General features: G+C 40.0%; 3 protein-coding genes across 7 annotated transcripts; 1 reads left to right on the forward strand and 2 right to left on the reverse strand.

The window, feature by feature from the left end:
- Positions 1-1,573: 1,573 nt before the first annotated feature.
- On the forward strand, positions 1,574-5,733 carry cisd2 (CDGSH iron sulfur domain 2). Its single transcript, XM_076091247.1, has 3 exons — positions 1,574-1,838; positions 4,107-4,321; positions 4,546-5,733. The coding sequence occupies exons 1-3, from the start codon at positions 1,736-1,738 to the stop codon at positions 4,636-4,638; spliced, it is 411 nt and encodes a 136-aa protein (XP_075947362.1). The 5' UTR covers positions 1,574-1,735; the 3' UTR covers positions 4,639-5,733.
- Positions 5,734-6,296: 563 nt separating this feature from the next.
- Positions 6,297-16,869, reverse strand: LOC142949542 (sodium/hydrogen exchanger 9B2). Of its 2 annotated transcripts, none has more exons than XM_076091246.1 (13): positions 16,716-16,869; positions 15,276-15,533; positions 14,177-14,378; positions 13,653-13,823; positions 12,266-12,408; positions 11,932-12,059; positions 10,429-10,604; positions 9,914-10,020; positions 9,265-9,414; positions 8,910-9,018; positions 8,035-8,171; positions 7,677-7,860; positions 6,297-7,255 (listed from the first exon to the last, which is right to left on the reverse strand). In XM_076091246.1, the coding sequence occupies exons 2-13, from the start codon at positions 15,408-15,410 to the stop codon at positions 7,194-7,196; spliced, it is 1,704 nt and encodes a 567-aa protein (XP_075947361.1). In that variant the 5' UTR covers positions 15,411-15,533; positions 16,716-16,869; the 3' UTR covers positions 6,297-7,193. The 2 variants fall into 2 exon arrangements, with proteins under 2 accessions (XP_075947361.1, XP_075947360.1); XM_076091245.1 differs by lacking the exon at positions 16,716-16,869 and adding an exon at positions 15,984-16,121.
- A 76-nt stretch (positions 16,870-16,945) lies between these two features.
- On the reverse strand, positions 16,946-23,989 carry bdh2 (3-hydroxybutyrate dehydrogenase, type 2). Of its 4 annotated transcripts, none has more exons than XM_076091248.1 (10): positions 23,958-23,989; positions 22,019-22,109; positions 20,936-21,014; positions 20,140-20,236; positions 18,859-18,967; positions 18,447-18,507; positions 18,176-18,289; positions 17,741-17,799; positions 17,487-17,579; positions 16,946-17,322 (listed from the first exon to the last, which is right to left on the reverse strand). In XM_076091248.1, exons 2-10 carry the CDS (start codon positions 22,088-22,090, stop codon positions 17,269-17,271), a joined length of 738 nt encoding a protein of 245 aa, XP_075947363.1. In that variant the 5' UTR covers positions 22,091-22,109; positions 23,958-23,989; the 3' UTR covers positions 16,946-17,268. The 4 variants fall into 4 exon arrangements, with proteins under 4 accessions (XP_075947363.1, XP_075947365.1, XP_075947364.1 ...); XM_076091250.1 differs by having other exon boundaries at positions 22,019-22,106; positions 23,958-23,978; XM_076091249.1 differs by lacking the exon at positions 23,958-23,989 and adding an exon at positions 22,353-22,520.
- Positions 23,990-25,189: the final 1,200 nt, after the last annotated feature.

Raw genomic sequence — 25,189 nt, forward strand, 5'->3', positions numbered from 1 at the left:
TAGTTGAAAGTTTATTCTTGGTATTGACAACAGTTTTTAAGTCATTAAAAAACTGCAACGACCACTTACTTTATTGGAGCTTTCAACAGCCTGTTGTACATTTTAATGAAATATATTTAGTCATTCATTTTAAGATATTCCTTTTTTGTAAATATGTTGAAGGAGTACTTACACCAGGCAGCATGTGATGGGTTCAAAAATAATTAACACACTCGACCATAGTTGTTGTAAATTATACTTTGTCTTGTTTAATTAAAATAATACTTATGTCCTTTTCATTTATCTTTATATCAAAAATGAAATATACAGTTTTACCGTAGAGATATAATGAAACACATCACGTTAATTTGGATACATTAAATGAGCCTATATGACAGATTAATTGAAGAGTAACTGTCACTTTGTATGTTACCTCCTCTTGTGATTAAGCTATACATGTAATATTCGAGAGTTTTACAAGTGAAGAGGGTTCTCTAGAGTTTGTCAGGAAACTATTTGGCCACATAAGCTGTATTTACAATTATTGAGTCAGTGTTTGATACTGTATTTACTGTAAATAGATTTTATTCCTCCATCACGGGGCAATTTTGCAGTTTTTACTTCACTAAATGTATTCAATGGTAACTCATGTAGATTCAACTTTTACCAATACTTCTAGAAAACAATGCATTGCCGTACCTACCAACAACATATATAACATGTTGAGCGATTATAACCTGAGTGAGTTACAAAGTTACTTTTAAATGCACAGAGCTACATTTTGTTTGTAAATATTTGTTTAAGGAATTGACTGTGAAGATGTGACCTGACCTTTACTTGTTATGGAAGCATTTTTCTGTTAGGGTATTGCAAATTTGTGAAAATGTGAGAAGCCTGCTTCACTACCCATAAGCAAAATGGTAAAATGTATTTCTTTATCAATTTATTCCGGAAATTCATGGAGTCCCAGGTCCTGTTTCTTAAGCTTAGCGTGGCTGGTTTGTCATCTCCTTGTTCCTCGAGGTTGAACAGCGGGAATATACTGAGTTTTTCCTTTTTCTTTTCATTGGATATTTAGTTTTATCAAAAGCAAATCTACAATTGTTGTGTTGCAGACTTACTCACAACACCATAACATTGATTACATACAGTATAACTGGTTGTCCCATGAGGCTGTGCATCTTTCAAATGCTATTTAAAAAACAGGAATTTTGACTCTAAAACCATAACTGCTGCAAGGTGCAATTGTACATACTTGAGAACATGTCTCTCTTACAAACTATTTGTCTAGCGCATCCAGATGATGGACCAGTGCCCAAAATGTTCACAATGTATGAGAGAGAGAGAGAGAGATATGTATAATTATATTACCATCTGATGTCACAAACAGATTTTTTCAAAGGTTGCTTTATTTATTAAACATTATCTACGTGTGTATAAAAACGAACTTCACGAGGAGCACTTGAAGTAGACAGAAACCACCTCATTCAAGCTGAATTCAAGTTGTCCAATCATGAGCCACCAACTCCTCCAACGTTGATTGGTCACACACTCCAGCGTCACAGGTCGTCGTTACGTATATTCACTAACATTTCAACGCATAACTTCTCCGGACGTTTCCGTGTTTCAACCGGTGTCACGGTGTGAGTTTTACGTACCGGTGACAAGCTGCGCTCAGAAATGAACGCAGTGACACAAACGAGCCCCAGGAACTACTGAAGTCAAACACAAAACCTGCAACATTGAGCTTTTCAAGATGGGTTTAGAATCTGTGTCAAGGATAATAAAAGTCCAGCTCCCAGCCTACCTCAAGAAGCTTCCGCTTCCGGAGACGATCGGCGGATTTGCGAGGTTGACAGGTAATTAACTGTAGCTGTGTGTCAACTTCTGACTGTCAAGTGAAGATGACTTCTCACCTCACTTTTTCAGGCACAGTGCAAACTTACTTTAGCTAACGCTAGCCTGCGCTGTAATTAGGACTGTCCTTCAACACGTCATCGAGGGCTGCTTTGGCTCCAATAAAACTCTTTATCGTCGTTTAGTTTGTTCTGTTTTTGGAACCACGTAAACTCAGTAATGACGTTAACTTGTAAAGCAATACTCGACACAATTAAGTTTGATTTTGTGGTTGAATGTTGATACACTTTAGTGTAGCATCTTTACAAGCTGCAACCTGTCCTCTGCTGTTTATCGCAATATGTAACCAGTTCATGCCATCAAAGGATGCACAGGTAGTCCTAGACTAGAAGGGAACATACAAACTACTTCAAGTTCATTGTTTGACAACTGTGACTTCATTCTCATGGTCCCTGCAGATGAGAACATGTTCATGTAATCACATTAGTTAAAGCAGAGTTGCAGCTCTTAGCCGATGAATCTACTAATGATTTAACCTGTAATGGTTCCAGCCTCTCCAATGTGAGAACTTGCTGCTTTATTCTTAAATCACATTATAGTAGATTTACCAACCTGGCATGTCTCTTTGGGCGTGGACTGTTTTCTGGTGTTTTCACAGATGAAATGATTAATCAAATATATAAAAACAATAAACATTAGTTGCTCTTCTAAACTGAAGCATGGCAAACTTTGATATTCTTTTGAAACTAAACTGTGTTCTCAGAAAGCCTCTACTGGACAACATCATGAGCTGTTGGTTATTTGCAACTCTTTAACAACGAGACTGAATCATACTCTGAAGAACAAATGTGCTCCGCTTCTAGTTAAGCGCAGGTGTGCAGTTTAAATGAAGGAAGTAAAGAATAGTGGTTTAGAAAACCTAAGTGAAAGTCCGTCTTGAAGCAGATTTTCCACTTCAATTTGACCTTACAGCCAACACAGATCTGTGCAAAGTATCACATTTAGCCTAAAAATAGCCCCAAAATGTATAGAAAAGCTGAGCTAGCCCTGCGTTGCTGAAATGCTCCATGTGACAATTGACAAGCGACAACCATTTGAGTAGCAAAAACACAGATGAAACGCAACAGATGGAAGATTTCAGTGATTGAGTTAATTAGTACTAATTGATTAGGCTTGTGAAAGTCTTATACAAGTCACATGTAGAAAGTGAGATTTTCTTAAATGTAAAATAAAGCAGGTCTAGGTGCTGTATAAATACTGTGAACGTATCAAAATGCTCAATCCAAATCATCCAGAGATATGCACACAGGTCGTATTCAGACACTGTGCCTTTAAATCGAGCCGTCAGGGTCCACACTACCATACTAAATATAATAATCCATATTACCATACTCAATATAATAACCCATACTAACATACTATATAGAATGCCAGAAAAAAAGATTTAGTATGTCCCAATGCATTATATGACAAATGCAGTATGCCAAAAAATACCAGGATGTTCTACTACATTGGTCACACTTTGCAGTATGCAAGCCAGCATGCACCAGTAAGTACTTCTGTCAGAGCAGCCGCTGTACTAAAAGTAAAAAGAGAAAGTATGCGGTGATTTGGAACGCAGCTAGTGAGTCATTAATCTTGAAATCATGTTCTAGTAGAAACCAAAAAGACATGTATAAACCTGAAAATGAGCCGGATATGTCTGCTTTGATTTAAGATGTTGCCAGATGTTAAAACTTGTCTCTGAAGTTGTGTTTTGTGTCAAAAATGAGTTTAGTCAGTCAGTGCAGATTAGAAGATGGGCGACTCATCAAGCGCTCCTACATGTGATATATAATTCCTTAAAGAGATTAAGGATTAGTGACGTCCCATTAGGCATCAAATCCTTTTACGGAAAGTATTTTAATTGCCATAAGAGTATTATGAAAAGTTCCTGGAGGTGGGGTGTAACGCATCGCTAACAGCAAAATTACATAACTGTGCTTAATCCTCACTTCATTTGTCCGTCCTCTCCATGTGGACTGTACAAAGGGTTTCCACAAATACACAACAAAATAGTTGGTGATTAAATTATGTCAGTTGACAAGTTGATTAATCAACTGATCGTTTCTGCCCTGAATTGAGGCGTCTGGTCTTTAGAGCTTCTGTCCCCTCAACAGCATTTCAACCTGAAGCAAACGCTGGTTTCAGTTTATATTGTAGTCCCACAAGGTGTGCCAGTGTCCACGCTGTAGTTCTTGTTTGCTCAGATGTCTGTGGTGTGTCTGTAGTGTCCGAGTGGCTCCGGTTGCTGCCTCTCCTGGGTATCCTGGCTCTGCTGGGCTATCTGACCATTCGCCCGTTCATGCCTAAGAAGAAGAAGCAGAAAGACAGTCTGATCAACCTGAAGATCCAGAAAGAGAACCCGAAAGTGGTCAACGAGATAGACATCGAGGACCTGAAGAGCCCAAGGGTGTGTTACTGTCGCTGTTGGCGCTCCAAAACGGTAAGTTGTACCTCTTCTCTATGCATGGGGATATCCCCGTTCATGGTAACGGTACACTGGCAGTCATTTTTCATTTGCTACATATCTGATCAATAAGTTGTACTTTTATTACTGAACCCAGTCATTTATAAATGTAGGCATTTCTTTTTACAGTCAGGATAAGAAGGAGCTCAATGTGTCTGAATCGTGCCTATCAGCTAATATTAGGTTGTTCCCTGTTCTAGTTTCCTGTGTGTGACATGTCGCACTTAAAGCACAACGAGCTAACTGGAGACAACGTGGGACCGCTCATACTCAAGAAGAAGATGATACTATAATTGGCCGCTGATGGGAGTTTTCCTCTCACCTCCCCAGTCTTTGGTTTTCATAGTTCACAGCTAGTTTTCTGTCTTTTGTTGTTAACAAAAGTCTTGGTCTTGGTGTTGTGTTTAAGTTGCTCAGAAATGCGGACGACCAGAGTCTTTATTTGAAGTGGTCCTAAAACACCTACAAATATAAAATTCCAGTTGTATTGTGTGAAAACGGTATTGTAGGTTCTGTAATGATATCAAGCAGCAAGGAAGCTTTTTTTTCTGTTTCTTTTTGGGGCCTTTGTTCATGGTTTACTTTTACTTTAACAGGGCAGCCTTTTTATATGACCAAGTTAAACTGTAGTCATGTCTCACTCTTTTTGGAATCAATTACAAATCATCGGGACCACTTTGAGAGGAAAGCTTGAAACATAAATGCGATGATCTTATGACTTTAAATATTCTGAACCCATCAGAGTAACTGTTTTTTTTTTTTTTTTTGGGTTGTTTAAAATGAAATACTTGATAGTAGTCCAACCCGTAACCAACATTTTGTACTGTAAGTCTTCATTTTGGACGATTCTTAGGTTTGATTTTGTCTGTGTGCCAAATATCAACATGCTGTTCACTCTTTCAGGGTGTGATTTATTCTCTACTAAGTTATTGTGTTTATGGGAAATGGTCAAATATTTATTTGTTCATAGCCTTTAAACATTTTTCTCAATTTTGTTTTCAACTCTGTTGCCTCCAAACATTTCAAACCACTACACCGTTTAGTAATATCCAGTCGTACAGTTTCAACCTCAGTACGGTGTTGAGGTTTCACAAAGTAACTTCTGCAGCATCAGACTTTAGCTCTGTACCGTTTCTTCTCTTCTTGCTTCTGTATTGTCACAATAGCTGTGCATCGTCGACGACCTGCTGGAATGTTCCTCCTCGATTCATCAGCATTATTTTATACATGAACGGCTTGTATCGTCAGATCTGTACTTTAACAATGATGCCTATGAATGTCTGTCTTTGTGAACTTTTGTAAGTTGATGGCTTGCATCGACTACTCTGTTTAATTTGTAAAAAGCAACAGTCGGGATGTTAAACTCAAACAGTTTTTGGCAAACAGAACTGTAGCTTCATTCTCTTCTTTCAATATTACGACTGGGTAACATTTTGACACCTTGAGCTGAAATTATTTGAAATGAGTGATGAGGTAACAGTACTAATCACGATCGAATCGTCTACTCATTTGTTCAGGTAGAACTTGCATTCAGGGTCATATTTCTGCAGGAGTGTTAATCGTTACCACACATGTGAAGTTCATGGTGGTGATGGAGACAACTTAAGTCAGTGGGATTGTTCCTCTGGACAGCGTGGATATCTGCGCCACATTTCATGACAATCCAATCCATTGTGGTTTAGAGATTTCAGTCTGGACCAACTGAGCCATCCCTAGACCCAGGCTGCTAGCGCGGGTAGAAAGCAAACAGATTGGAAGCCCAAACTTAAAGGGACAGTGACTTAAATTAAGGACATAATAAAGCACACATTAAGTCTAACTGTACAAATATTTTGCATAGTAAGAATTTAAGCTATTATCTTGTCACTACACAACTTAAATTGTATTCAAAATGCAAGAGAAGAACAGATCTTGGTATATTTCATCATTTAAAGAATATTTGGTAAAAAACTAATGCTCAATTCTGTTTTATCATAAATAGTCAATACTAATACACAATGAGGCAATGTAAATAAATTCAAACATCAAAGTTACACTGCATACTTCTGCAATAAAAAAAAAGTCAAATGTGAAATCAACTTCCCCTTACAATCAACAGTTGGTTTACATGAGTGTTTTGAATATAATCAGTCGACATGGTGATTGTAGCAGATTTCGGTAGATTTAGCAGACTGTGTAAACCAAAGGAAAGTGGTGTGAATTATTTTTCTCCTGAGTATTTGTTAACTACAGAAACCCTTCTCATCACCAAGACGCAGCTAATACACATTTAATTAAAACAAATACAAACATCGTACCGAGTACTGAACACCTAAAGACTTGTGTGTCAACTTTGTGGTCTAATTTAAAACAATAAAATATTGCTACCGTCGGTGCATTCAAAGGTGCAGCCTTTCAAAGGAAACAGCGTCTAGTACAAAAACATCATTACTACCTGTTCAAGTCCAAATACAGTAAAGAGTTAACGGAGACGCTGTCATAAAAATGGGCAAAAAGGTGGATTCACTGAAAATATCCACCTTTACAAAAATGTAAAACATATTCATACTTCACACTAATATAGCTGATTCAAAGGGAATTTGGGACCAAAAGCGCCTCTTGCATGCTGTCATACAGCGTGACCGTGTGGGTCATTTGTTTGGAGCCCGAGGCCTGGAAAGCACCACAGGCTATAAATACAGAGTGATTCATGTGTTCCTGCAGCACGCCAAACATCAGGAGCTGACCGGCAGATAGAGAGACTGAAGCGGCCACTCGGTGGCTGAAGGAAAGCTCAGATATCCCAAGTGTGTAAGCACCTCGGAAGTCTCTTTGAATGTCCTCGCTTACTAGACGAAGACAGGTGATGTCAGAGTGTGCTCTCATAGGTGACGGGAGTTTCATTGTCCTCGTCGTCTCCTGCTGGAGTACCTAGGAAAGATGGAGAGGAGACAGAGGGAGGAAAAAGTCATGAGAAACGCTTCGGTTAAGGCCCGATGACATGCTAGTCAGATTCAGTAGGAAACATACAACGGTGTGCAACCTTGAGTTGCACTTTTGCACCGTGTACTAAACTACAATGGAAACAATGCCGGTGTTGTGTGAATGTAAAAGACTTGAGGGCATAACTGACGGGGTAAACAGAAGCAACCTATAACTATGCAAATCCATTTCTGAGTGGATGCATCTATCACAAAGGTGAGGAATATCACAAAGGTGAGGAAGGGAAAAGCATATTCACTATTTAAACACAGCGGGGGGGGGGGGGGGGTGTTGAGCTGAGTTGAAATGTTGAATGTAGGACTTTACCTACCTAAGAAAACGGCTGATAAATTTTGTTTGACTCGCTCACCACAGGCAGAGTTCTTTGGTTTCTGTAAGAGGCGAGGTCCAGCGAGCCCTATGATGAGAGCTCCTACAGGCGCTGTGAGGAGGATGGCCAGCACAGCCACAGTCAGCACTTTCATGCTGTACTTCTGCAGCTCCTTGTCCCCCTTCGCCCTGGCCATGTCTAAAGCTGTGGAGCCTATCGCTGCCTGATGAGGAAAAGGACACGAGGGTTTATTCTTTACTCACTCGCAATGATAGGATAGTAAGAAAAAACATTTGAGTGTGCGTATTTTTATGTACAACCAAAATGATTTACTGTAAAAATCCTAAACGGAGCAGAGCGTCTATTTCTCAGGAACATGAGTGTACCGCTGACATACCTGCACTGTGGCTTTAGGCATCCACGCTAGGGCTATGAACACTTTCTCCCGCATGTTAAAGCCCGCACACAACACACACACAAAGGTGAACAGTAATCGAACCAGCAGGGCAATGAGCAGCGTGGCTATACCCAGACCTAAAACACACAGTCATACAGAGGTGTTACACTATATTGGTTATACTGCGATACAAAAAAACAACAATTACTACATCACCAGCACTTCCCCTTAACTGCTGTGGGCAAGGAGGGGCTGAATGTACTCATATAGCTACCGCATGTCCTCTTACACTGCAGACTCATTTTATAGTGTAAAATACAAGGAAATAAAACCAAGAGTGTGGAGGAGATATGCATGTGGCCTTTGTTTGAAAATAACAACAAAAACAATTGTAGAAATAGATTGCCATCATTTTGAAGCACAACAATAGTACCTGTTAGAGTACAGTAACAGAAAATAAACACTGTTAAACTTGTTAAAGATATTATATTACATTTACAATATTGTCAGAACAGTAAGAGTTTTATTGTCATAAATTGGACAGTACAGCAATTTAGAGTCAGTGTTGTGGTCAGCTGCTACTTGCAGAACATCAAAATATATTTTATATACTTGAATAAGATTGATTTTTTTGGGGAGAAATTTCCCAGGAAACTCTCATATGGGAATGTCTATGGAAGTACACAGTGCATGAGTGCAAATGCAGAATCAGGTTTTTGTATTTACTGGACACAGACAGAGAGCTTAAATCTCCTGGGGCCTCTTTTTGCCTATGGAAATATACTCGATTTACATCCATACCACATTTGAATCTCTCACAGTAAAAGCAGTCACCTGAATTTGTTATTTTGTGTGTGTGTGTGTGGTCGTTTTACCAACTGTGAGTCCCTCCAACTCAGAGACTCGAATTTCTGCTCCTATAAGTCCGAAGAGTAGTGGCTGAAACACGTCCCACGCCCACCCCACCACTTCCTCCACACGGGCCTTTAGACAGACAGAACACAGACATTTTTTAGGAAGATTACATCTGTGACATGCAGTAGTGTAGACAATGAAGGACTTACTGTACAACCCAGTAGGTTGTTCAAAAGTATATGCTTGATAAATTCAATAATTGTGAAATATACCGTACTTCTCTTGCCAAAAGCTCTAAAAAGGTGGATTATTGTGAGCAGAGAGCTGACAAATATTATCTATGTACTACATGTATGGCATTGCATACGCTGTTACCTTTTCTGACCCCCAGCCGAGTCCAGCCAGGAAGGCCAACACCAGGGTGCAGAGGCCTCCGGAGCCGGGAAAGCCGGCCACACTGCTGCCGAACACGGCGAAGACGGACAGACCCAGCACCAAGAAGGATCGCTTCATGACCAAGTGTTTCTACGTGAAAAAGACAGTCAATAATTTAATATAGAACACTGTAATATACCTAAATCTATAAATACAGAATGCCCTATGTAACACTTGTAAGGTGTCGGCAGATACTAGGCCTAGGTAGTTCATGATGTTTTATACCAGTGTTTTATCTCTAAATGTAGTTTACGTGTATTTAACAAACACGGATTCAAACAGAAGTCTGACAGGCTATTAAAACACATTGATGGAGTTGAGATAGTGAAGTCATTTCTGTTATATAAGGAAATCTGTGACCCACAAAAACATCTCCTCCAATGTTATCCCTGAATACTTCCCCACTTAGATGAATCCAAAGTGCTCTCATAAAAAGTCTTAAGTGTTTATCATTTTAAGTGGAACACTTCACTGATTTTTCAAACTAGCCTTTCTTGGCTCTTCCCAAGATGTTTCGCACACAGAATGTGGTGTCAAGTGGTGTCAGGATGACTGAGCAATATAGTAATGTGTGCAAGAGCATGCCTACCTGGTCAACACTAGGAAAGTACTGGATGAGGAAGCCAAGAACAATCCCAACAATGGTCCCACCGCCCACCTCCAGTACACCTCTCAGGAGGTTGAACCAAGTGGAGCCTAAAAGGATCAGCAGAAAAAAATAAATAGAATAAACTGAACTAATAGTCCTAAAAGTGTGTAGACAATTACCATTCATGACAATAGCAGGGTAATCATTGATGGTGTTATGTTGTGTAGTATAGCCCCATAGAGGCTCTACACTGTGCTAAACTGGAGTAATGACAGACAAAATGCACTGTGACTCGGCACAAAAAACCTTTTTAATGAGAGTAAGCGGCCCACTCACACCCTCTGCTGAGCTCCTGACAAACTACAGATAGAAGTTACTTACTCCGTATACTTTTCCGTGCTGACCTGCACTGAACTGTCTGCCACTCCCCTGGAGGTAAATGTGGTGTTTTCAAGTCAGAACTTCTTCCCTTTCACTTCTAAAACACACGCAAACACAAACAGCCACTGGTTTACCTGTGGCGAAGGCCATGCCCAAGCATGTGGTGAACCCTGTGATGGCAAGAACGTCGTCAAAGCTGCCCGCAGCCATCAGCAGGGTGGGGATGCCCTGCTCCACGCCGTAGCCGTCCTTCTGTAGCAGCAGCATGGAGGGCACCACCACTGCTGGGGACACAGCACCCAACACAAAGCTGCAGTTTGGAGGAGATGAAAACAGATACAAGAATTGCCTTTGATACAGTTAGGAAAGCATTAGTGTTACGTTACGTTAGTGTTAATTAGCCTTTAAATAGGCTTGGAGACATGCAAAAGGGAGGAATTCCTGCAGCACGACGTGTGGTTTGTACTGCAGACGAGATGTGATCGCAATGATTTTGATTATCTCATAATAATCATTTGGCTGGGCTTGAAATACAGACGGAATTTTAGAATTCAGAAATTTCCAATCATCATAATTAAAATTGTGCTAACAATCTTTAAACAAAGAATGAACAGAAAATGTCAGCCCTCTGAAAAGTACAAACATATTTGCATCAGCCCCCATCCACTGATAACATCTGTGTCAAAAACCTGATGTTGCACTTTCCATTCCACCTACCGACGTCACATGAATGCTGACAAGGCACAAATATGACGGCACTTATTGTGGAGTGTTAAATGAGCAAAAAAATCCAAATCACTAGAATCATTTTGTTGTCAAAAGTCAATACATTTTTCTCATCTTTTAACCCTGTTAGACAACAAGTGATCGAGAGGATAAGAGGCTGTAATATGATCTAGTGATTGTTGGAGAGCAGTTTTCTATTGTCTGCTTCGTGGGAACATGTTTCTTGTTCATACAGTATGTTGTTCAGAAGAGAGGAGAGGAAAGTCAAAAGCACAGGATGCTTATTTCAGCATTTATCTGAGTGAGATCATTTATATACAATTTTACAAATACATCCTATAGATTGTTTATAGAAGCTTATCAGTGTGATCAGGAGTTAGACACGGACCTCCGTGCTGCATTCTGTGAGGAGCAACCCGATTGGTTTACATGGGCGCCAAAAGCATGCGGTCAGCGCTTCTCAGAAAACCGTGGCGGTCACGGTGCTTTCGCCCCCAGTGTGAACCCGGCTTCAGTCTAACTTATCCATGTCCTCTCCATTCAGTAACTGAATGTAATAAACAGCTGAGACGTCTGCTCATACAGCAAATAAATTGTCAATTAAAAATGATTGATTGTATTTCAATTTGACACAAAAACGAGACCTAGTCAAGTCAAAATCAGTCTCCTTTCTTTCTCCCTACATGTCGTATCTGTATCCTCACGGCCACATTTAATAAAAAGAAGAAATTGCAAAAAAATTATGGTGAAGTTTATATAATGAATATATTTCTTACTGGTTCATGAAAAAAAAGAAATATATTCTTTAAAAGGGAACTGTGCCTGTCTGCCTGTCTGTCTGTCCAAGACATACTGTAAGTAGAAAATGAAGAGTGGAGATGGAGTGGGAGAGTAAGTAGTGTTGTATTTACCCGAGTATGAAGCCCCACACCCAGGGCAAGTCCATGAGGAAGTGAGAGATCAGGGCTGTGGTGCAAGCCTCTATAATGCAGGGCCCAGCAGCCACGCGTAAACACACGGATTTCAGTTTCCTCAGAGCCTGACGACACAGACATCATTACAGAGTCACAGTCATCAATTCACTTTTATACAGCGAGAGGATTTTCGTGTAGTCATTACTTGGTTGGAACATCTGGACATTTACTTGCTAACACTGCTGTATAACCTAGTAACATCTTCTACAAGGCTCAGATGTGCTTGTTTTTCCCTCATTCCTGTGATTCGATAGTGGAGTATGTAGCGTACCGTGGGATCCAACCCCAGACCAGCTCTGGCCAGAATGACAGCCAGAGCGATGTTCCTCAGTGACGCAGACCATCTGAAGTCAATGTACACCGCCTGTGTTATGACTGGGATGTTTCTCAGCATGAAACCCATCAGGAGCATACCTGCAACACAGCAGAGGGAGCGAGAGAGGGACAGATGATCCTTTAGGACCGTCTCTCACACACACATACAGAGCAACAATCAAGACCACCTGTTGCTGTTTGAACTTACACTGCTCATGTTGGACACCTGAGACACTGAGACCCACTGTAGGACTGCGATTGCTGTTTTAGAACACGAATAACTTGAGTTTCAACAATATCCAAACCTTCTCTAAAAAGTCACCTGCCAAGTTACAAAACATTATGGAGACTAGTGAAAATTGTGCTGAGTTTAAGATCTTTATGATAAATAAATCAATGATAAATGGGTTCTCAAAGGAGTTTTTAAATTAAATCAAAGAACAATGATGAACTGCAACAGGGAAATAATACATAAAGAACATATCTAACACTGTTAATGAGTGGGGAGAGAAGACTTCGGTCTCACCACAACCTTTTACTATTGTTATCAGAAACAGACACTGAACTGGTAGACAAGAATACTCTTTGAGGGGAAAACCACACAGGAAGATGAAGTTTATAGAGAAACAACCACGCTGTACTTCCATCTACCGTGGGCTATACGATAACAAAATACCAGCAAAATACTAAAAGTGACAAACAGAATTCAAACCAACAGCAGCTAATGTGTACTTAACCAAGGACGGAACAAGTGAGTAACATGGTTGTTCAGTTAATCAAGAACTCTGGTTCGACCTCGTGTTCTTTTTTAAAATCAATGACAAAGGTGAAATGACTCAGTCTGTAGATTACTTTGTTACAAGTCACCAAATAAATACGCCCGTGGCTGCTAATGTGCAATACACCTGTAGTCAATTCATAAACAGAGAATATCTTGCAGTATTTACGCTACAACATTAATATTTGCTTGTAAATCGAATGCTTTTCAAAGACATTTTAGTTTAGATTAAGTGCTTCAACTGTGATTCATAAAACTCAGATTTGAGTCTCATTTGAAAAGCAGTTGTTAAAATCAACTATAGCTCTAATACTGCTTATTTATACAATTCTTTGTACTGTACATTTGGAATACTTTGTGTACTGATCAATCGGCTCCAACAGTAGAACTATAGTGTTAAATAATGATTCCACAGGTGAGCCTTTGTGTCATCTGGCTAATTGTTCTGAACAAACATATGACGGGCATTAAGCAGTTTTAACACCGACCCTGAAAGATGGTGTATTGTCTGTGTAACCAAAATAAAAGAAAGGCTTGTACAGACACACCTGCGCATCAGCCTTACCAAGGAGAGGTGGGAACGGTGGAAGTTTGGGCAAACGGATGAGAGCCACCACTTTGCCACCGATGATTGCACAGATGAAGAGGATTGTGATGCCGAACAGGTTTCCCCCTGGAAGACACTCGTTCTCGGTGATGGACCACACCGCGCCAAAGAGCACAGCTGCCAGAAAGACTGTAGAGGACACAGGGGACTGACATTAGACTACTGTGTCATGTCAGAAGTCACTATAGGCATTGTTATTACCCTCTAAAACTTCTTCATTTAAGTCATTTAATAAATACTACCAGTTTGTTGATGACTGACTGCCTTTCTCTGTGACTGCGTGTTGTAATGTGAACATAAAATAAAATAGTATGTGTATATGTATTTATTTATCGACAACATTGCTCAATTTTAGTAGTTCAAAGTATACAAGATACTCATATCGGCAGTTTTTACAGTCTAGTGTGAAAGAAGGGATTGGCCTGCAGTAGATGTCCTGGGCAGGAACTCACTGAGCCAACGTGAGACCTCACTTGCTTTACCTTTGGTAATAAGAGAGGCCAGCAGGCCTCTTGGTGGACATGGGCAAAATCGGTGGAGCAAGGGGCAGCAGACCAGCGGCGGGTCTGTGTTCGTGCCAGCATCCACCACCGGGTTCCGAGGAATAAAATAGGTGGTCTCCTCTGTGACATTTGGACTGGAGCAGCGCCGTACCACCACCTGGATCTGGTTCACAGTCAGGTGCTGCAGGAGGAGGATCAGAACACGCACGAGGTCAATGTTTGCCCGGTGGACATAATGTTTTGTTCGATGCCTTAACACCACATCTGGAGACGCAACACACGATAAAAGAGATATTTGGCTGAACAACCTCAATTCTAAATTGGATTTTTTCAATATTTTATAACTGTAACTAAACTCATGACTTCACTAGCTGGATTAATATGCAGATTAGTGTAAGAAAATGCCTTAAAAATGCCTATTCACAGCAATATTAAATGCAGTACATTTCTATCAATATCCAGGCGTTACACAAGTAGCTGAGCAGTCAACATTAATGGGATGTCTTACGCAAAGCACCAGATTAAAAGGTGTCACTTTGACACAAATATGAATGCATTTCTTATGGAAAGATTAGAAAATGGTAGACGTCCCTGGAGCCGTTTTAATAGCCGAACCCTTATTTAGTATCGTGCCCTATCTGTAGCATACCAGCAGATTACAGGCTACAGGCTGCTTCTTGGCAAATAATACGGTGAAGATATGAATTTGCTGATAAATGTGACTCCCAGAACACCCTCATTATCATACTGTCATGGTACATTAACTCACAGTTTTGACTTTTACAATTACAGCAATAAATGATGAACAAATGATCTCAGGCGAATAACTAATTACAAGGTTATAAAGCAGAATATTAAAACATAGAAGTAAATCAACACAGCGGACTAAAGAAGCAGAGCCACATCATTTATATGTTGCCTAAAATATCTTATTTAGTGAATATAAAAAAAACACAAAGGCTATGTCATTTTCCTATCAACAAACAATACATTATATCAGGCTTATAAACACATTATCAGTTTTGTTACAATATAAGAAGGTTACACCAGAGAACAGTTGTTAGTAAAAATACTATACCTCCACATTGTTTGCTGCAGGCACAGCGATTATGTCCCGCAGTGGGCTGGGTACTGGACTGGGAACTGGACTGGGTGCCGGATTGGGTACAAGGATGGGCTCCGGGGTAGCAGGTTTGGGCTGAGTGTCCTCCATGACAGATTTTCTGGTCCTCTCACTTCTCTCTCTCACAGCACATCCAGCAGAGGGGTTGGGTTGGCCATTGATGGGCAGTTCCTTCACTTCTGCTTCTGGATGTCCAGCTCTGACTGCAGGCTCCTATTCACAGCACATGGTTTGATCAGGAGAGAAAACAAATGATTGTTTACTTAATACATGATTAATAACAAAGGTGTTGGTACAGGTGTAGAATATGGCATGGCCTGTTTTTCCAACCATACAGGCGCTACTGTTAAGATGTCAATTTTTCAAATAGTTATATTTAGTGTAATGTGGGGGGGGGGGGGGGAATTAACAAGGTTTCAAGCCACACGATTCCTTTCTAAATGATCATCTGTGAGGCATATATAGCTGCACGCTGGATACCTCGTGCTGTGTTCACTTAACCTGTACCTCATTACAATGGACAAATACTGAACTCTTAATAGCATTAAATCAGGTTATATATACCAATATACATTAAACTAACACTACTACAATGTGCAGTTGCTTATGCCAACAGACGTTAGCTAATCCACTTGTGAACAGCGCACACTAATCAATGCTTACAGCTCCACCATATGGCTCATCTAGCTCGTGGATGTGGGGGCAAAGTAGGTTAGGGTTATCTTGGCAAATGTCAACAACAGAGCTACCGGTAGCCATCTGATGCTAGCTGGCCACCAAAGGTTGGGTTGTCCTTGCGTTTGGTTCAGTGTACTGCTGGAGAGGCGTACACTTACGGAACAACCGTAAAGGGTTAACGTTAGTGGAGACGTTAAATCCAACGCCTCACGTTGAACCCATTATCGGACACGGACGTTCTTTCTCAGCAGCGGCAGCTAACCAACGCTTACTACCGATTCCCTCATGTTCACTCATTTAACAATATTACCCCATCGTTTCACTGACAGCACAGACACGTTAGGTGGGAGATAGCGTCGGAACGTCGCGATGTACTACACCGTCTTCAGGCTGATTTGCTGTCAGCTAGCTTTAGGTAGCGGTAGCTATCGTTAACTCCCCCTAAAACGTAACGTGCACTAACGTTAAACTATTTCAGCATCAAGTTTAACTTGCCACAGTCAACGTGTGGATAACAGTTCGACTTGCTGCTGTGACACGTGTTTAATTATCGATATTCGAGAGGGAAGCCTTGTCCGATATTGGATTCCTCGCCAGTAGCCGACTGAGTGCTTCCGTCCACCAGCTGTCAGTGAACTCTCCACACGCGCGGTAGCTAAGCTAGAGAGACCCTAATATATAACGTTAACTACATTAAAAGGGGAAAAAACAGCTCACCTCATATCGTAAACATAGTCATCGCGTGTTAACCTTCAGTGTGCAGCGTTCCTGGCAGTCATGAGGCAGATAGAGCAGCTGGGAATTGGGAATGAGGCGGATTAGTGATGGCCAAGTAACGTTAAGTAAGTACCGTGCCCAGGAGTGCCTCGTTGGGGGGCGGGGGGGGGGGGGTGGGGGGGAGTTGGGTCACATAGAAAAGCCACTCAAGGGTGTTTGTGAAGAAGAAGACGTTTTGATAGATGTTTATTAAACATATTTCAATATTAATCACAGTACCAGATACCAAATATTTAATAATAGATGTATTTATAATAAGGTGATGACACCAGTACACTGCAGCTGTGATTAAGTCAATGTATTACAATTTCATATTAATAATATTAATATTTTGGCATTGCATAGATTTTGGCATTGATTTGAATTTGAACATGGGGGGTCCCCCCTACAGAATCATAAACATAATATGCTAAAAAAAAAAAAAAAATGATCAAGTCATTCTTGGTGCACTTTATTTGGGCTTAAAAAAAAGCTTGAGCTTGAAACAGTTTCTTCAGAGTCTCCATCCTCCATCTATGATTTGCTCCGTCCCGGTCACATAGGCAGACTGTGAAGGAGCCGAGAAACACGTTTTTCTTTCACATTTTTAGAATAAATACAAAGTGCCTGGACCACCATGTAGCTACGGCCCTGCAAGCTCTGCCTGACTAGTGATGTAATGTGCAACATATATACATGAATGACTTGGGTGCATTATCTGCAAGCACTCACCTCATCGGAGGCCAGGTACACGCACAGGTACGCCACCTCTTCGGCTGTGCACATTCTGCCAGTTTTCTGTCGTGCCATGAAATCCTTATAAGCCTGAGGAGTTACACACAGAGAGAGAAAGAGAGAGAGGAGTTACAGTTGAAGCATTTACTATCTCCAATGGATACCAATATAAGATGTACCCATTAAATGACCCATGCAGGCATTACTGTCATTTTAAGATTGGAGAAAATGTCAGTAAAAGCCTTCCATACCTGTTCTGGGTCAGGTTGGGCCTGGATCCTACCCCTCAATGATGGAGTATCAACAGTACCTGAGAAGATATAGAGAAACCCTGAATTTCTTCTAAAACCTTCACTAATACAACACTAATGAATACAGAAATATAGATACCCTTTGACTAATTAAATGATTATGATAACTAAATAGGTATGATTGGGATCAGTTCAGGTCAATAAAAGCCTGAAGAGTTCAGACTGGCTTTGAAGGGGCAAACTCAAGGCTTGCATATCTTTGAAATGCACAATGTCCCCTTAAATCTTTCTAAAAACAACAGTTTTGATGACAATTTGTTTTCAAGGATGTCTGCAGTACATTGTTATCTATTAAAGTGCCAGCAACCTCGAGTAATACATGATGAAGAATTAAAGGACACGTGGTTTTGTTTTTGCAGATCGCTCTAAACTTACCAGGACAGACACAATTACAGCGAATGCCTTGATCAATGAAATCAGCCGCTATAGATTTGGTGAGCCCAATCACAGCAGCCTTGGAGGTACTATAGACACACCGGTTCACAACACCTGCGTCGAGGAAACGACATAATGTCACTCGCACAAAGTCACACACGCAGAGCAATTATCTGAGCTAAGAGGATTACAATGAACATGGTCATACTTCAACGACTCAATGTCCCTTTAATTGGGCAGAATATGTAGTAATATGCAGAAGTTTATTTACCTTTAATGCTTGATGCAACAGATGCCATGTTGATAATGTTTCCTGACTTCTTTGCCAACATCTAGAATGACAAAATAAATGCGGAAGGTGGCATATCAACAGCATGTAATTGGTAAAAATAGTGCAACGGACTTCGGTTTTCATTTTTATGTAACGGATAAATGAGAATCGCCACAGGATTCAAGCTAAAACTCCCCATTGAGACAGTTTTGTTAGTTTGCGGCTAAAGCCGGATTAGTGATTTGGCAGTCGCCGCCCATCATGCCACAGGCTCAAGTGTAATACAGCTAATCCCAGCGGACAAAAGGATGAGAACAAATTAAAAGCATATGTTGCTCAATTTACAACAGCACCTATTCCATTCTCTCGACAGGAGGAGGAACAGGGTTAAGCGTCTGGTAAAGTGGGTCACCTTCGGTAGGAAAGCCTTGCTCATGAGGTACATGCTCCGAACGTTCACGTTCATCGTAGAGTCCCAGTCAGCCTCTTCACAGTCCAAGATGGAGCCGTGGTGCACAAACCTGTAGACAGTAGATGACATGTAAACTGTATACTGACTTATATATCAGAGATATCAGTATTAAACTGTAAATAAATGCTGGTCCAAATGCTGCGTTAACCCCCTCAACATTTTACTGAGCCTCATGAGGTGTCACTTTAGAGACCTTTGTTAAGGAGATTGACAAAAGGTCAAGTAGAGGTTAAACCTTAAGGGTTGGATAAATGTGCTCAAGGAGGAGACAGAAAAACAAGAAAACAATTTGTTATTGTCAACAAATCCCATGAAAAGTATAAACCAAAAATATGTCGCTCAATACTTTCCGACATCTCCTTCTTTTAAACAAATGGTGCTGAATATAAACGTCACGTTTAAAAACCAAAAAAAGTAATCATCTAAAACGGTGTTTCCAAACCGTTTAACCCACTTCTTAGAAATGACAAACCACCGCGACCAATTCACAATAGGCCCTAAAAATAGCGAGAAGAGCAAATTTGTGCGTGTATGAATGTTCCTCACAAGTTTTATGCCATTTCTGCATCACCTTATGTTATTTTTAATAGGTAAACCAGCCTTTTCAAAAGAGAAATACGTTTGATAAATCACAACTTGTGTTACTAAAAACATATAAACACTTTATAAAATGCACTTAGGCGGAGCTAACGGGCTCTCGTTTATTTCCTCTGATCAGTTAAACCAACAGGATGTACGCTAACCTTTCATATTAGATTCAATGTTTCAAGTAGGTTACAATTATCAGAAAATACGAACATTCAGGCTCCCCCCTGTGGCTCAAAGGTGTACTGCAGATATAAGTGCTACATAAAATTTTGAGAAATTCTGCAGATTTATTTGGCGGCCCGCATAAAATCTTGTGCAACCCACCTGTGGCTCCTCATCCAGTCTCAAACCGCTTGTAGCTTATAGCAAATATCACTTAAACAGGAGCAATTAGAGAATAATTTGTTATAGACTATTTGGTGTGCTAACCAATATTTACAAAACAAACTTTATCGCCGATTTGAATGTGTAATGAAGGAACATGTCATCCAGTGCAACAGTGTGGCTCATTGATTCATGAGGTTTTCTGACAAAATAAAATAGAATATCACCTGATTTAATGCATTAAGCAGAGTATGTCAGTCTTACTACTCAGGTATTCAGCACCTCATACAGAACAGAGGGAAAACGTACCCAGCAACATTGAACAGCACATCCACACGGTCATGTTCCTTGGCTAGGGCTTCAACTTGGTCCTTCTTAGTTACATCCACCACCTTAGTCTTGATCCCTGTAGGTGAAGAGAGAAAGAGCGCTTTGGTTTGTTGTTTTTTGGTTTGGGTCGTCAGGCAGAGTGGAAGCACCTGAGGCCATTTGCAACACTGGCCCTGTGTGCCAGAGCACTCAGTATAAAAACCCTCTGGATTCTTAGTTGGTCTCTCTCTCTCCTTCCTGAGACACCCATTTTGGTTTTGGTTGCGGTTATGGTTTGTTTCTACACTATACAACCCTGCATATACACTTTACACGCACCCACTCACTTACACTGCTGAAATGACTGACTTCACATGTCACTGTTAGTTTATGTTTGTCTTTTATATTACTTTAAACTTAATAAATAATTAATCAACTGTTTCATTGAATGCGTCTCCCTGTGTTGTCATGGCCGTTCGGCCCGGTTTGTGACAACTGTAAGCAAAAGCAACACATTAAAGCTCTTACATTTAAAACATGTCATTTTATATTATCAGTAGCTAAGCTGTCATAAGAAAGCTACGAGAAACTGTGATTCACTTTTCACTATTTTATAGAACGACTGATTAATTGATTACTAAAGAAAATAATAGGCAGATTAATGGACAATGAAAATAATCGTTGGTTGCAGCCCTACAAAATATTGAAAAACAAGACTTTGGAGATGTTTTAAATTCATCTTTTAACACCGGTTACCCAGCAGGTGGCAGACTCAGACCTGAGAAATGAGCCTTACCCGGAATGCCGTCCAGCTCTTTCAGCTTCTCTCCATTGATGTCCGTCGCTGTGACTTGAGCTCCCTCCTTTGCAAATGCCTACACAGGTGAAAAAAAACTTGAAGCAGTTACACAATGTCTGCACATGTTATGAAACGTGTAGGCCGGTATTCCCTTGTAGAAACAGTTAAAAGATTTTGGTATGATCCTGTGAATCAAACAAATTGTTTTAATTCTAAAATGGCTATGGCTGTTTTGTAAAAATAAGCTATTCATTATGAAAAAAAGATTGGGAACAGTGAAAGGTGGGTAACTTTGATCAACTTCTTTCCATCTAAATGCACATAGTCACTTCAGGCAATAATTCGGGACACAGTGCAGACACCACAATCTTATTACTACGTATCTATAGACACAAAATTAATTGTTAGCCCTAATCTCTCAACCCTCTCTTTAAATCCATGCTACTCCGGTCAGCTGCTAGCTGATGGAGTGACTGCATCATTTGCCACAGAGCAGACCACATCAGCAAAATGCACATTTTAAACACTGAATGGAAAAAAGCTCAATTGACCCCTCACACCATGTACAACTTTGAACACTATGTGATTTGAACCTAATGATCCGAGACGCAAGTAGACCTCTCTGTATTTGAATTGCTCCACAAAACACAAACCCCTGTAGTACAAGGTGTGGTTTTAAAGACATCACTTGAAGGGAATAGATGTGATGATGAGCCCATCTCTACAAGGATATGTGCGAGTGAACTTCAAGTGTTTTGCTATAATAACGGGGTAAAACTAGAACTTAAGCAGGCAACTAAATATATGCACATAGCATGTGTTTCTGTAGCACAGTCATTTGGAAGAAAGATGTTTTGGATCCGCGTTACTGTACACTTGTACCCTTTCAAATGGCTGCTACAGATGATAAGACGGGCTGTCACGATTTAAATCCTCCATTTGGATGAAAAAATGGTTGAAATATGTAATGAAGTCAAAATGTGCACTGCTGTGACACACACAAGCTATTCAATATACAATTTTCCTCTGGGATTTTGTAGGAAAAGTGTCAAGTGAGAAATGTTGATTAAAGCTTATTACTATTGCTGCAGCACGTCCAATTCCCTGCGCGGCGGCTGACAACACAATTACTTTCCCGTCGAGGCGACCCATCGTGCACCTTGCACTGCTGCTGTAATCAAAACAAAAAGAATAGGGTATGCATTCAGGTTCATTTTAATAATAAAGGTTGTCTTTCCGATAATAAAAAAATCTCCTGGTAAGCATTCATCAGATATATACAATACAGATACAGATATTTGCTGTAACTCATGATATATGTTGACAAACTATTTGTTGATCCAAATATCTGGTGCACTGTTGTAATGTCCAACTATCGAGACCATTATGCATTAGTAAGCATTATGAAACCTACAGCGGAGATGAAGTGGTGTAGTATCAGATCTTATTTATCTGAATTCACAGGGCATCAGTCCTTCAATAATCTGTAGTACACTGGAACAAATAGTTCTTAAGTGCGAAGCCATAAATATGCAAATCAGTTTTATTACAATATGAAGACACGCAGCCGACAGTAACGGGCCTTAAGAGGAAATGTGGCATTGTATCTCATATCTGCACGGACAGGGTAATCACTGTATTATTTTATTGTTCTATAATAAATATGGATGTTAGCTATGATAAACCTCAGTGTACAGAACAAAACTCAGTGCAAATAGGCACTCTCAAAATATGAGTGCTCCCTTATTACATTTGTTATGGCTGAAAGGAGCAACATTTCCCTGATGTCCTCACATTCAACAAATAGATGTTTGATATGACCAAATGTTTTATAATGTATGTTGAAGTATCACTGCTGTTTTACCTTCCTACCCGAGGGCGGCGCTGTTCACCCTGTTTCTGTGTTTTCAGTCTGGAGACTGATGTCACAGTTGTTTTTTTTCCACTTCTGATTTTACTTTTCTGCCTCAACAAGCAAACATTTGTGGGCTGACAACACCGGTGAAGTAAAGCCAAGTAAACAAAAAGCACACAATCTTGCACACAGTGGTGCAAAATGTGTATCCATGCATGTCCCTTCGGTACTTAATTCTTAGCACTATTGTTGTTGTTTACAACTTCAACACTTGACTTGTGAGTCAAATGTCTCGCGTGTTCACACATACTTGTCCTATTAAGGTGGTTCTGTTATTTTGCTCTGCAGACTGCATTAGCTGTTATAGCCACACATGCAGGTGCTATAAATATCAACAGGTGCCAATGTAATAGTATAAATGATGTCATACAGGAGGTGGGCCGCAACTAATTAACGTTATATTGATTTGTGAAGTCGTGCTCTCGGTCTGGACTGAGGCAGTAACGGTGCAGATATGAATTGCAGTTGATAGCCTCAGTGGCACTTGGAGGGATTATTAACACATAATGTGGTTCAAAAGCAAAGATGATCAAAAAAAGTAATTATTTTGCTGGGTTTATTTTAAAGTCACAATGTCCTCTCGTTAAAGATAATTAATTATGTATATTAAAATGTTTGAATCATGTCCGTGTAGGGCTTCCGTAACAGTCAACTATCACTGGATTACTTTAGTAGTGAAAACATTGGATTCATGGATCTAGAAAGGTCTAAATATAGTCGCAACTATGTTTAGCCATTGATATAACCGTAAAGTTCAGAATAAGGTTGATCGCAGTGATGTTGATTTGGGACTTGAGTGCTGCTCACGTGCTGCTTGCTGTGATCTACTAGTAATATTTTTCCAGAGTAGTTGAGTGTTTTTTCTGCTACTGTACAACTCTGGATCGATAGCCTGCACTCACTCCTTTGATTCAGATCGGTGCATAAAACGTTCATTTTAACGTGCTTCTACACAACTCTACACGTATTTACTGCAGCACGGACAAAATGCACGTTGTAGCCGAACACATTGTGACAACCTCCACAGTGGAATTTGTACATTAAGCCTATCATTCGAAGGTTGCAAAGTCAAGTAAATGCCACGAAAAACCCACGGAAACTCACCCTCTGCTCTAGTCAGGTCCGACACATTGAACGTCAAAAACGTGCAGGAGGAGCAGCACACGTGACCCAATACTTGTACCGCTATTGGTTACAGACCAGGAAGTGCAGTTTGTAATCCTAGAAGATGAAATTGAGAGCAAGAGAGTGAAGGGTCTTCTTTATCAAACAGGCGCACGTTTTGTTAAAAATAGCCCTTTTTTACTGCAATAGAATACAATTATTTAACAGTATGAGAGTTTTAAGCTCCCTCTTCAAATGTATGCAAATTTAGTATTTAGAGGCTACTGTTTGTTCCAGCAACTTTGAATCATAACTATGGTGCAAACATGCAGGAGTAGTTTCTTCTTCTGGTGGGTGTGAACTGTCTTGATAATGAAATTACTACCTTTGGAAAGACTTGGTAAAATTGACAATTGACCTTTGAGAGCTGCACAATGTTATTCAAAGGCCCAATTGTATTATCACCAAGGATTAATGGTTTATACAAACAATATTGTCATTGAGGTCAATAGCTGGCTGCTGCATGGTGTGAACTGAAAATGATCCTTCATTTGTGATTTGAGAATGTCAGCTTTTTAAATCCAAGTTAGACACTCATACAATAAAAAGAACAAAACTCCAGTATACGTCTGAAATTTCAGCATGGAAGTTCATTCTTAAGCTTGAAATTTAACATTTAGTTGCTTTGGGAAATTCAATCGTTTCATGTGATGTCATTCTCAGCAGATGGAGTTTGATCAGAAACTTAGAAGCTTCCATGACAACATTTCCAAGTCCTTAAAGTGCCCAGTAGAGAAGTGAACAGTTACCATTTCCACAACACCTGGGCAAATTCCATCTGCATGACGAAGATCATTTGATATGATCAAAAGCTCCAGAACTATACTCAATGGAGCTTGAGATGAGACTGTTTTGTTAACTGCTGTTTCAACATTAAAGAATAAACTCAATTGTCTCTCTATTTTTCATTCTAACTCAAGTTAGCCACATTATTTGTAAATCAAACTCAAATTTATGTTGCTTTGCTTTTAGTGGATTTAAAATCTTCTGCTATTTTTATATCTCAATGCCAATTATTTTCCTCTGCTACGACCTGTTGTTTTTTGCTTTGAGTTTCATCTGCTCTGAATTGAATACCAAGTGTAACGGGTATAGTAAGGACCCAGGAGCAGTACGACAGACACAAGAGTTTGAATCAAAGCTTTATTTTCCTCTGGACACAAAACGGGTAG

This window comes from Anarhichas minor, unplaced genomic scaffold, assembly GCF_050575085.1.
Source record: "Anarhichas minor isolate MPS153535 unplaced genomic scaffold, ASM5057508v1 ptg000014l, whole genome shotgun sequence".
NCBI lineage: Eukaryota > Metazoa > Chordata > Actinopteri > Perciformes > Anarhichadidae > Anarhichas > Anarhichas minor.

Excerpts from the sequence above, each read along its gene's own strand:
- cisd2 (XM_076091247.1), top strand. The coding sequence starts at position 1,736 with ATGGGTTTAGAATCTGTGTCAAGGATAATAAAAGTCCAGCTCCCAGCC. Across the intron at positions 1,839-4,106 it reads CGGATTTGCGAGGTTGACAG|TGTCCGAGTGGCTCCGGTTG; the intron begins GTAATTAACTGT and ends GTGTGTCTGTAG. Across the intron at positions 4,322-4,545 it reads GCTGTTGGCGCTCCAAAACG|TTTCCTGTGTGTGACATGTC; the intron begins GTAAGTTGTACC and ends TCCCTGTTCTAG.
- LOC142949542 (XM_076091245.1), bottom strand. The coding sequence starts at position 16,079 with ATGGCTACCGGTAGCTCTGTTGTTGACATTTGCCAAGATAACCCTAAC. Across the intron at positions 14,379-15,275 it reads CTGCAGCAAACAATGTGGAG|CACCTGACTGTGAACCAGAT; the intron begins GTATAGTATTTT and ends CTCCTCCTGCAG. Across the intron at positions 9,019-9,264 it reads TCGGCTGGGGGTCAGAAAAG|GCCCGTGTGGAGGAAGTGGT; the intron begins GTAACAGCGTAT and ends GTCTGTCTAAAG.
- bdh2 (XM_076091248.1), bottom strand. The coding sequence starts at position 22,090 with ATGGGTCGCCTCGACGGGAAAGTAATTGTGTTGTCAGCCGCCGCGCAG. Across the intron at positions 18,508-18,858 it reads GCAAGGCTTTCCTACCGAAG|ATGTTGGCAAAGAAGTCAGG; the intron begins GTGACCCACTTT and ends TTGTCATTCTAG. Across the intron at positions 18,290-18,446 it reads TGTTGCATCAAGCATTAAAG|GTGTTGTGAACCGGTGTGTC; the intron begins GTAAATAAACTT and ends TCCTCGACGCAG.